Raw genomic sequence first — 12,564 nt, forward strand, 5'->3', positions numbered from 1 at the left:
TGTGTTTGTGTTTTCATTGATAGTTGACCCTCCTCAGTCTCAACTACCTTTGCAATAGTACGCCATGACGCCAACCAGACATTTGACTAAAATGATCCGGAATCCGTCCACATTTGTAAACGGGATATTAAAACGCACCTTAAAATGAAAATCGAAAGCAACTATAACGTATAAATGAAACTGATAATGGTACACGCATGAACATATTATTGATATAAAGCACAACATTATTAAAACATATATTATAAACTAAAGTAAAAGTTCGATTTTATATTGCTCAATGGTAACGAAATGAACATTTTTAATGCACAACAATTCCGTGGTTGGCCGTTCATGGTAAAAACTTTTCTGTAAAACATGGAGATATATCGATAAAAATAATGATAAAAAGATAGTTAATTGGTATAAAAACAACATATATATAATGAAGTACACGAGTAAAGCATTATAAAACTATTTCAAATCTTGTAGGAAACATTTTAATCCTTAAACAGAATATTCGTCAATAATCCTCAAAATATTATTCAATATCTATATGTTATACTTCACAGAGACCAAAATTGCTTTAATGCGTCTTAATACTGTAGATTCCCGAAAGGCATACATTGTTGCGTTAATACACGAAATACTATTGCAAATTCAAAAAATATCAGTTACACTTATTCAAATACAAACACGGAACATGTAGCAATTGTTTATTTCGTGAATAAAAGTCATTATATGTATTTAGAAAACGCGAAAAAAAGAACTCGGAACAATTCAGCGATTTCCGGTAACAAACAAACCACTCGTCAATTTCGATTGCAGTAGATATGTTGGTTTTTTTTATATTTTTTATTGCCAATTCGGTATTTTTCTTAATTTCTAAAATAATTAATTGTTTGAATTAATGTAAAATGTATTGCCTCTGTAAGGATATAAATATATATTAAGATTGGTTATGTCAGAATTTGCCCTATAAAGAATATTTCGGTTATTTTCTTATGCAATATAATACTGTCATTACATGTATCTTAATATCATTACAGTACATTCAATAATATGCATTTGCACGCCGCTTAGATATAAAACAGTCAACTATTAAACATGACGTGAGTTTCAAGTTCATGAAGGGTTTTCTCGTTCCTCAGCAGTATCAAGGTAGATTTTGGCACCTTTCATTAATCACCAGTGATTATGGATTATACATTCCTTCCAACTATATGTGCTTGAATCGACTAGTCTATCCCTTTGAACAAATTTTCGGACTTGAGCAAGGCTACTTCTCGTATCAGTTGATAGCCTTGTACAAGTCCGAGATGATAACGGGGACAGGGGCTAATCGATTAAAGCCGTCAGTCACGTGCTTCGTACAAACACATCTGGTCATAAGTATTAATATAATTAATAAAGAAGTTTTCAAAAGAATACTTCTAGCTTTTACACAAACTTTCTTGATGACAAAATGATGTCTTTCTATGATTTCACACGTCTAGTAGAAACTACGATATACTAGATTTAATTTGTTGATGGTTGTTTAACTTTAACTCACAAAATCCTAAAAATATATATCATTAATAAAGAGTATATTTCGATATCATTTAATGTTCAAAGGGAGATTACTCTAATAAATTATGGATACCAAAATGTAATACTGCGAAATCACATATTTTCGTGGTGCAAAGTTTTCGCAGTTTTACCAAATTCGACCGAGGACGATTTTTTTCAGAATCTGCCATGCTAACATATGTTCACTGGCATATACATTTGATGATAAAGAATGCACTCGGAATTCACGAAAATACACCCCAAAGAAAATTATTTATTCCGCAGAATTAACTTAAGTAGGTATCATTGTGCACTCCTCCAGTACTAATGCACAGGATATATTAAATTCCACCAGCGAATATTTTAGAATGGAATTGGACAAACTGATTCTATCGTTCTACATGTCATAGAGGTGTTATCCCTTCTCATTTCCGACGCTTTTGTTCAGTAAGTCACGGTTTATCCGACAGACTACAAGGGTTGTACCGGATTGAAGGCCTGTTGGTCCGGCGGAAGTGACGGAATCCCGTCATCGTCCTTGTCCTTGGTGCCATGTTTAAGCATGCTCGTGAACTCGACGTAATCAAACATGCCGCCAGCGATTGGGGCTCCGTGTAGGAGTTCGTCCACCATCTCCTCTGTCCACCGGTCGCCCATGGTCGTCAGGCACTCGCGCAGGTAGTCTTCGTTAATATATCCTATAACAGAGATCCACAAAGTGTCAGGAAAATTACAGCACTCGAAACACCTCGGACATATAAAATCATTTGAAATATGCACCTAAGAAACTTATTCGATAAAATGTTGTTTGGATTATACGCGGTATTACAAATGGACAATTTCCAAGCAAATCAAAAAAAAGGTTGCGAAGGGTCTTCTGACGCAATTCTGAAATAAATTGAGGTCCATGTGCAAGTTATGTATAACAGTGGTAGAAAAGTATGATTATGACAATATAAAATTCATATTTGTCATCGGGCGATAGTTCATTACAAGGATAAAAACGTTTTGAAACATTTTGTGTAGTGGAGGCCTCTCAATCCAGTGCCTATATTGCTGCTTTAAAGGCACATTATAATATTTATTTCCTTTTGCTGCACATAATACTCGAAAGAGGGTATTGCAGAATATCTAGATAGATATTATGCAAACATGACGTCATACTCCCGTGTTTTCACTATGACGTCACAATCAACGTGAAGTGTTCTTAACATTACATCAATATGTAACAAACGTTTATTTGATGCTGTTACGCAATGGGATAACGGAATGAAAGGATACGTATAAAATATATGAATATGTAATATTGTTTATTTGTATGTGTAGGCATTTCCAGTCGGGTATCTTCGGGTTTTTCCGGCATGTGAAGTTTTGTTTTTTTCCGCAGAATTCCGGAAATTTCCGAGAATGTGCGATATATTGGTATTTCGAAAACTAACCTGCATTTCTGTCATCGAAACAAGCAAAGGCGTTCTTAATGACTTCCTCTGGGTCGGTCCCGTTTAATTTCTCCCCGAAGAGTGTCAGAAACATGGTAAAGTTGATTGGGCCCGGGGCCTCGCTCACCATCTTATCTAGGTACTCATTGGAGGGATCCTTCCCTAGTGACGTCATCAGGTCAAGAAGGTCATCCTTGTCGATGTAACCGTCTCGGTTTTGGTCAATCATGTTAAAGGCTTCCTGGCAAATGACAACTTGAAAACTTACCAAGTGAACATAAAATTACATTTAATCGAGATTCAGCATACGCGGGAAATGTTTTCTACATAATGACTTGTAGTATACTCGGTTGTATCCCTTTATTTTACAAACATATAAAGATCCAGTTAATTTATCACATAGCTGCTGAATCTTGTTATAGTAATACAAGCAATTTTCAGACCATGAAATACAACGTTGTCTTTACTTACTAGCCGTAACTCCTTTTTATGGGAATCCCCTTGCCATGGCGAACTGAAAACTTCCCGGTATTTGCAAAAATTATCAAAGTTTATAAAATCTTTATATCGATCTCTACCAAATACGGAAGTTATGTGATAAAAGCAAGACCACACACTTGTGTTTTTCAAACGAATCAGAAAGCACGAGTTTATTGCGCGGACGAATATATATATTCACGAGTGCGCTGAGTGTGGTCTTGCATATTTATATCACCTGTCTGATCAGAATAACACAATTGATCGTTTATTTTATTTGCAAAATATTTGATCAATTTTGATAATTTATGCCTTTTTCTGCGTTTGTTGGAAAATTGATAAATATCAGAAATTTTCTCAAAATGTGTTTTAATTGGGATCTAACAAATGAAGGGAGATAACTAATGAATTCACTGCAAGGCCTCGTACTTTACGTGTTCAAATATAACATGGATATATCAGAAACCGTCTGACCTCATACTTTGGCCTTGACCCTGAGTACTGACCTTGAACTCTTGTATTTGTGCCTGGTTAAACATGGCGAACACATTTGATGTGTATCTCTGGGTCCGAGACCGGTGCTTCTTCTTGGATTTCATCGACGACATTTTGTCTTCTTAAGATGAATAGACTGTGGAAAACCCCAAAATACAACAACTTTAATATAAATGGATATTTTGAAAGATATTTAAATCACGGACCAGGCACATTGTAAATAGATACATGGGAACTTGATTCACGGACCAGACACATTGTAAATAGATACATGGGTACTTGAATCACAGACCAGACACATTGTAACTAGATATTCACGGACCAGACAAATTGTAAATAGATACATGGGTACTTGATTCACGGACCAGACACATCGTAACTAGATACATGGGTACTTGAATCACGGACCACACACATTGTAACTAGACATTCACGGACCAGACACATTGTAACTAGATACATGGGTACTTGAATCACGGACCAGACACATTGTAAATATATACATGGGGACTTGAATCACGGACCAGACACATTGTAACTAGACATTCACGGACCAGACACATTGTAACTAGATACATGGGTACTTGAATCACGGACCAGACACATTGTAAATAGATACATGGGCACTTGAATCACAGACCAGACACATTGTAACTAGATATACACCTTTTGGGGGTTTAACGTCTTCGCGACAGGTAAGGCTATAAGAAACGGTTGCCTTGGGAGACACCGCCAGGAAAGAAGAGTAGAGAGTTAAAAAAAGAAAAAAAGAAAAATCCCATTTCATTAGGGACGGCAGATCAATTTTGTGTTCTAATGTCCTTTTTAAACAAAAGAAAATCCCTGATTCTAGGAAAGGAGTTAGGAGACAGCAGTCTTCTTTAAGTTATATGATGTATTTATTTCGTGGTCACTATAGACTTCAGGACACTGATTGCCGAAAACAATTAATGTTCGACACAAAGCAGAAAACATGGCCATTCAAAGCTTGAAACACATTGAAAAACACCCCACGATAAAAGGGGAAATGGTGGAAAAAAAGACAATTAAATATGTGCTGTTCTTGCATCCAACACAAAGACGCTTTCTGATAATGTCATACATTAAGGACTACATGTGAAAATCGAACCCAGGTCACCAATCTAGCGAGTGTAAGGCACGACAACTCTGGGACTGAGAGATTGGCTAGCCACGCGAACCGTTCACAGGGATCTGATAATTTGTAATAGCTATATTTTGACATAAGCTAAGGTGTTTAAAGTAATTTTACACATTTAAGGGTTTAGGTCAATTATCGGTAAAAATGCCACCCCAATGATGATACATGTACAAGGTGGCATTTTTACCGAAAATTTATCTAAACCCCTAAAATGTGTAAAATTACTTTAAACACCCTAGCTTATGTCCAAATAGAGCTGCAACAAATTATCAGGTCCCTATGGTGCCACTTGGGTTAGACGGGTGTTTTCAATGCAAGAGTTCTATTTTAGTACACTGTATCCCGTGAGAACTATAGCCAGTGGCGTGGTTTAGACAGATAATTTTGAATTATCCTCTTGTATCTGGATTTTTTCCAATTGTAGAGACAGTGATATCTTCTTTACTGTTTTTAGCTCTTGTGATTCATATTGCAGCAAGTGCCTGTGGTCTAAACAACTGTCCCTGTCTATAAACAATTCGCCTTTCCGGTATACAGTACATTGTTACACAATGTACGACTCATAGACAGGGTTTTTTATATTCATATGATATATGTGTTTATAACTGCCAGTTGCCACATTGAAAAGGCCACCACAATATATATAAAGTATCTTTGACATCCCGTACGAGTTGCGTTTAATTCGGTAAAACATGTACCTGTTGGATATTTGGTTTAGCCTCAAAACTGGGAGATGCTGTTTATTACTAAACGACAAACAAATCCCGGAGCTGTTAAATATACATTGCACACTTGGAATCTCTCACGTGCCACAGACAAGAATTTTACGCCACACTATATAACGTTATCAGTAATTCACATTCAGCAGGATTCCTTCATTGTAAAATGGTATTGGTCACCCTGCATACAGAAAGATAGGAACATGGGAACACTATATAACGGTATAAACCACCTCATTTATAGCAAGATAAGAACCACGGGACACTATATAACGGTGTAAACCACCTCAAACAATAAGACACTATATAACGGTATGAGTCACGGTAAATACAGCAAGATAAGGACCATGGTATCTAGACCGTATAACGGCATGAGTCACGATAAAAACAGCAAGAAAAGAACCACGGTTTATGCACTATATCACGGTATAAGACACGGTCAATACAGCAAGATAAGAACCACGGTATCTACACCTTATAACGGTATGAGTCACGGCAATTACAGCAAGATAAGAACCACGGTATCTACACTTTGTAACGGTATGAGTCACGATAAATACAGCAAGATACGAATCATGGTATCTACACTATATAGCGGTATGAGTTACGGTAAATACAGCAATATAAGAACCATGGTATCTACACTTTGTAAAGGTATTAGTCACGCTAAATACAGCAATATAAGACCCATAGTATCTACACTTTATAGCAATATGAGTCATGGTGAATACAGCAAGATAAGAACCATGGTATCTACACTATATAACGGTATGAGTCACGGTAAATACAGCAAGATAAGAAGCATGGTATCTACACTATATAGCGGTATGAGTCACGGTAAATACAGCAATATAAGAACCATGGTATCTACACTTTGTAAAGGTATTAATCACGCTAAATACAGCAAGATAAGACCCATAGTATCTACACTATATAGCGGTATGAGTCACGGTAAATACAGCAAGATGAGAACCATGGTATCTACACTATTTAACGGTATGAGTCACGGTAAATACAGCAAGATAAGAACCACAGTATCTACACTATATAATATTATCAGTAATCCACATTCAGTTGGATTCATTCATTGTAAAATGGTATTGATCACCCTGCATACAGAAAGATAAGAACCTGGGAACACTATATAACGGTATAAACTACCTCATTTATAGCAAGATAAGAACCTGGGAACACTATATAACGGTATAAACCACCTCATTTATAGCAAGATAAGAACCTGGGAACACTATATAACGGTATAAACCACCTCATTTATAGCAAGATAAGAACCTGGGAACACTATATAACGGTATAAACCACCTCATTTATAGCAAGATAAGAACCTGGGAACACTATATAACGGTATAAACCACCTCATTTATAGCAAGATAAGAACCTGGGAACACTATATAACGGTATAAACCACCTCATTTATAGCAAGATAAGAACCTGGGAACACTATATAACGGTATAAACCACCTCATTTATAGCAAGATAAGAACCTGGGAACACTATATAATGGTATGAGTCACGGTAAATGCAGCAAGATAAGAACCAAGTTATCTACACCATATAACGGTATGAGTCGCGATAAATACAGCAAGATACATGTAAGACCTATGGTATCTACACTATACAGCGGTATAAGTCACGTTAACACAGCAAGATAACAACCACGGTATTAACACTATAAAAGGGTATTAGAGACGGTAAATACAGCAATATAAGAACCATATTATGTACACTATATCACGGTATTAGTCGCGGTAAATACAGCAAGATAAGAACCACGGTATATGCACTATATAACGGTATAAGTCACGATAAACACAGCAATATCATAACCACGGTATCTACACTATATAACGGTATAAGTCAGGATAAACACAGCAATATAAGAACATCGGTATCTTCACTATATAACGGTATGAGTCACGTTAAATACAACAATATAAGAACCATAGTATGTACACTATATAACGGTATTAGTCGCGGTAAATACAGCAAGATAAGAACCTCGGTATATGCACTATATAACGGTATTAGTCACGTTAAATACAGCAAGATCATAACCACGGTATCTACACTATATGTATAACGTTATGAGTCACAATTAACACAGCAAGATAAGAACCTCGGTATCTACACTATGTAACGGTATAAGTAACGGTAAATAGAGCAAGATAAGAACCATGGTATCCACACTATATAACGGTATGAGTCACGTTAAATACAGCTAGATAAGAACCATGGTATCCACACTATATAACGGTGTGAGTCACGGTAAATACAGAAAGACAAGACCCACGGAACATACATAATACATATATTAGTAACATTATATACAGCAAAATAAAAATCATAGAGCTTACGATTAGGAATAGTTCATCCTCCTCATATACAACAAGAAAAGAACCATTTTACACTTACTATAGTACTATATAACTCAAACAGAGCAAGATAAAAAGCCATATGACCTATGCTATATAACGGAATTAACCATCTCCAGACCTCATATACAGCAAAATATGCAACTACACTATATAACCATGGAAACCATTGAACCTACACTATAAAACCATGGAAACCATTGCAACTACACTATATAACCATGGAAACCATTGCAACTACACTATATAACCATGGAAACCATTGCAACTACACTATATAACCATGAAAACCATTGCAACTACACTATATAACCATGGAAACCATTGCAACTACACTATATAACCATGGAAACCATTGCAACTACACTACATAACCATGGAAATCATTGCAACTACACTATATAGCCATGAAAATCATTGAACCTCCACAATATAACCATGGATAAATTTGAACCTACATTATATAACCCTCGAACCAATTAAACATCCAATATATAACCATGGAAACCATTTAACTTCCATTATATACATGTAACCATGAAAACCACCGAACCTACATTATATAACCATGGAAACCATTGACCCTACATTATAAGTATTAACCATGGAAACCATTGAATCTGCATTATATAACCATGGAAAACATTCAACCTACACTATATTACCATGGAAACCATCGAATCTACATCAATTAACCATGTAAACCACTGACCCTACATTCTAAGTATTAACCATGGAAATCTTTGAACCTACATTATATAACCATCGAACCAATTGAACATCCACTATATAACCATGGAAACCATTAAATCACCATTATATAACAATGGAAAACATTCAACCTAAACTATATTATCATGCAAAACATCGAATCTACATAAAAAAAACATGGAAACCATTGAACCTACATTAACAGTATTAACCATGGAAACCATTGAATACATAATAGAACCATGGAAACCATTGAATACATTATATAACCATGGAAACCATTGAATACATTATATAACCATGGAAACCATTGAATACATTATATAACCATGCAAACCATCGAATCTACATCAAATTACTATGGAAACCATATTGACCCTACATTATAAGTTTTAACCACGTAAACCATTAAATCTACATTATATAACCATGGAAACCATTGACTCACCGTTATAGGAATATGGAAAACATTCGACCTACACTATATTACCATGCAAAACATCGAATCTACATCAAATAACCATGCAAACCATCGAATCTATACACTATAAAAAAAAACAATGTGGTCTACACTATATAACGGCACAAGCCATTCTATACAACAGGATAAGAACCACGGGATGGGTTATTCATAAATATATGAATAAAAATATATCTAAAAATAGTTAAAATACCCATATTGTGCTGAAAATTCCAGAAGGTACACCCTTATGTTATGTAAAATTAAAGATTTTAGTATTATTGGTTTACAATTATGACTATGGGAGACACGTTTGATTGTAAGGATGAGAACCGGCTTGTTATGTTAGATCGGTGTATATGAGTGTTACTACAATGTATATCTGACTCATACTGGAATAGTTACATACCAACTTAACATTTAAAACCTCCTGTTCTGCGAGTGTGTATACAGATATTGATAAGTACACTCAACATTCGTAACTGTAGTGTATATAGAGGGTGAGTTAATTAACACTAAAGACACATCCGATAACTCTTAATACCAAAACTCACCTTTGTACGGAAAAAAGAAACTGTCCAAAATGTCTGACACAAACTCCGATTCTGACTGTACCGGAAACACGCAATTTGGATACGACGCGGAAAGGCCCGAGAAAATGTGCGATTGGCTCCAGATGCTGGTAATTTATCTCTTTCGGTTACCATGGCGACCGGCAGGGAGGCCCTCAGGCGGGGAATTCGTATCTTAGGATATGTATTGATTTGGCGTTACTGCCACTGATATCATGGTGCGTACGCGTATAGCTAGGGATGGCGGAAGCAAACATAATAAATTGTAATACATAATTTGTAATAACGTGCGGCCCATTTGATCGTTGCCATTTCTTAAAGGATAGGGGATGGCTCGTTCATTTGCATTTTCGTTCCTGCATAGTGCATGTTTTTTGTTGTTTTGTTTTTTTCTCCGACGCAGAACTGTTCAAATGTTTCATCGAAGGAAATAAACTTTATGAATAATTTGTTATATATATTTTTTCTGGCAACTTAAAAAAAAAAGAGGAAAATACGTCTTAAATGTTTGAATGTCAAATAGACAAACCTACTATTTCTACGTGATTAAATATGGAACACTCTCAAAAATAGGATTCAACGCAAAAAGAATGTAACTTATTTTCAAGACTTGATTTTGAATAAAGTTTGGGATGCGGCGTCTGCATATCTGGGTTACGTAATTTATGAACAACCTGATTAAAACCATGTCCTGTTATTTCTGACAGGCTTGCATACATTTCATCACTGAATCCTGTATCTACAAAGAAAAAAACTGTCTGAGATCAAATATAAATCAAGAAACTACATAAGTTTTAGTACAAAGGACTGGAGCACAAGCTATTATAACTTACAAAGTCACCTTCTACCAACTTTTCAAAAACACTATAAACGTCGAACCTCTTTGAAAAGAGTTGTTTTCAAAGTTCGTTTCACATGACCATAGTGCCGGGGTTGTGGCGCTACCGAAAAACAAAGAAATACGAGTGGTATATTTTTTATTTAAAACTCATAAAACCAATTTCCTAACCAACGCTATTTGTTATTTCAACCTTTTATGCCAGTTCTAAACGTTCCTAAATCCACGTCCACTATAAGGTTACATTCGCGAGTAGTCTAGTCATGAATCATGTATTTTACATACCAACATTCAAAAGATGGTTTATTAAACACTTAAGAAATATTGATTCATTGTTATGATGCAAACCCTCCTCAATCCAAGATGGCGGCTTACATAGATAAAGTGAGAAAAACGGGATCTATAGAGATGTCCTAGACTACTTTCGCGCATCCCGTTTGAAACGGTACAGGTAGCGCAGAAACGAACGCACTTGCCCCGTTCTATAAGCAGAGCTAAAAATGCCAACTTCGGAGAATAAATAACAATGTATCAAGAATAGTATGCCCTTCACTCGCGCGTCCACCGTATTACCTAACGTATCTTAAACACTACATGTGGCTTGGCATTGTTTTAGAAAGAAATAACGCAAATTAGCTATAGGCAGCATTTTAGGCTCGGTCAGGTACATCTGGACGGTGCCGAATTTTCATGAGGGTGAGCCTCTTCTACCATCGATAATCTTAAACAAGAGCTACGGTGTAACGTCACTGTACCCAAATCGGGACAAGCTGAATATCAAATACCATACTATCTGTTCCAAAAATGTTTTTTTCCCATTTTTCAGAAATAGATACTATCCACTTTTCCTCACATTTTTGATATTTCGGGCGCGTGGTACTATAAAAAGAACGCGAAATACATCAGAGTTATGTACATTTGTAGGCCCTTTAACCGGCGTTACTGTACCCTGAAAGGGAAACTCCCGGTACTTTGGCGAATATTTGGGGATAAACGATCAATATCGGCAGAAAATATGCATAGTTGAAATATTTTAGATTCAACGAGGGTTCTGATTAAATTTCTTCTTCAAACTAGCATTGGTTTTGTTAAAATAGACTTTTGAAAATGATATCCAAATAAATAGCGTCGCACGGCACGTAAATCAGGAAAGTCTTGTTTTGGTAATTATTCTTACCTTTAAATTATCCATTTAACGATAATCAACAGCCAATAAAGCTTAATACAGTTTAATTGTCATGAAAAGTATTATCAAATGAAAACTGTGTACATAAAAGTACTTCTTTGCATTGAATGACAGTTTCTTGGGCTGTTTTCCCACAAGTGTCCCATTTTGGGTACAGTGACGGTACTAGCCAGGAACATTCAGAAAAGCATCAGAAAGAGACGCTGGGGTGTGATTGGCAATGCACCAAAACCGAAATATAACCCCGTCACACGGGTTAACGTCCCCTGGATATATGAACGCAAGGAAAAGAGACTTACAGACTTGTTCTTAAATATGCTACTACCCATAGCTCCCGTGACGTCTCCAGAAGTCTCGGTCTTGGACCATTTTCTCGAACTTGCCCGGGTAATTCTAAAGCTCCCAGTGTCGGACTCTGGTCGTAGCGCCTTCCTTTTGTCATTGTGCTTCAACTTCAATGGTCCCCTCTGCATTGCTTATGACATTTATGTTTGGGATAATTATCGTCTACAAAGTTTTAGGTCGTCAAGCTGCGTTCAATGTGCCTACCGGATTTCATACCATGTTTATGCTATTAATATTTTCGTATTT

The 12,564-nt window shown here is 36.1% G+C and overlaps 1 protein-coding gene across 1 annotated transcript; it reads right to left on the bottom strand.

Moving 5' to 3' along the window:
• Positions 1 to 1,049: 1,049 nt before the first annotated feature.
• On the bottom strand, positions 1,050 to 10,038 carry LOC110465757 (myosin regulatory light chain 12A-like). Its single transcript, XM_021521822.1, has 4 exons — positions 9,932 to 10,038; positions 3,950 to 4,074; positions 2,967 to 3,207; positions 1,050 to 2,225 (listed from the first exon to the last, which is right to left on the bottom strand). The coding sequence occupies exons 2-4, from the start codon at positions 4,049 to 4,051 to the stop codon at positions 1,999 to 2,001; spliced, it is 570 nt and encodes a 189-aa protein (XP_021377497.1). The 5' UTR covers positions 4,052 to 4,074; positions 9,932 to 10,038; the 3' UTR covers positions 1,050 to 1,998.
• Between the last annotated feature and the right edge of the window lie 2,526 nt (positions 10,039 to 12,564).

This window comes from Mizuhopecten yessoensis, unplaced genomic scaffold, assembly GCF_002113885.1.
Source record: "Mizuhopecten yessoensis strain PY_sf001 unplaced genomic scaffold, ASM211388v2 scaffold11101, whole genome shotgun sequence".
In the NCBI taxonomy this organism is placed as follows: Eukaryota; Metazoa; Mollusca; class Bivalvia; order Pectinida; family Pectinidae; genus Mizuhopecten; species Mizuhopecten yessoensis.

What these genes read in the sequence shown, in the direction of transcription:
- LOC110465757 (XM_021521822.1), bottom strand. Translation starts at nt 4,051, where the DNA reads ATGTCGTCGATGAAATCCAAGAAGAAGCACCGGTCTCGGACCCAGAGA. An exon ending in CACAAATACAAGAGTTCAAG is followed by an intron (nt 3,208 to 3,949) that starts GTCAGTACTCAG and finishes GTCATTTGCCAG; the next exon opens with GAAGCCTTTAACATGATTGA. An exon ending in TTTCGATGACAGAAATGCAG is followed by an intron (nt 2,226 to 2,966) that starts GTTAGTTTTCGA and finishes TCTCTGTTATAG; the next exon opens with GATATATTAACGAAGACTAC.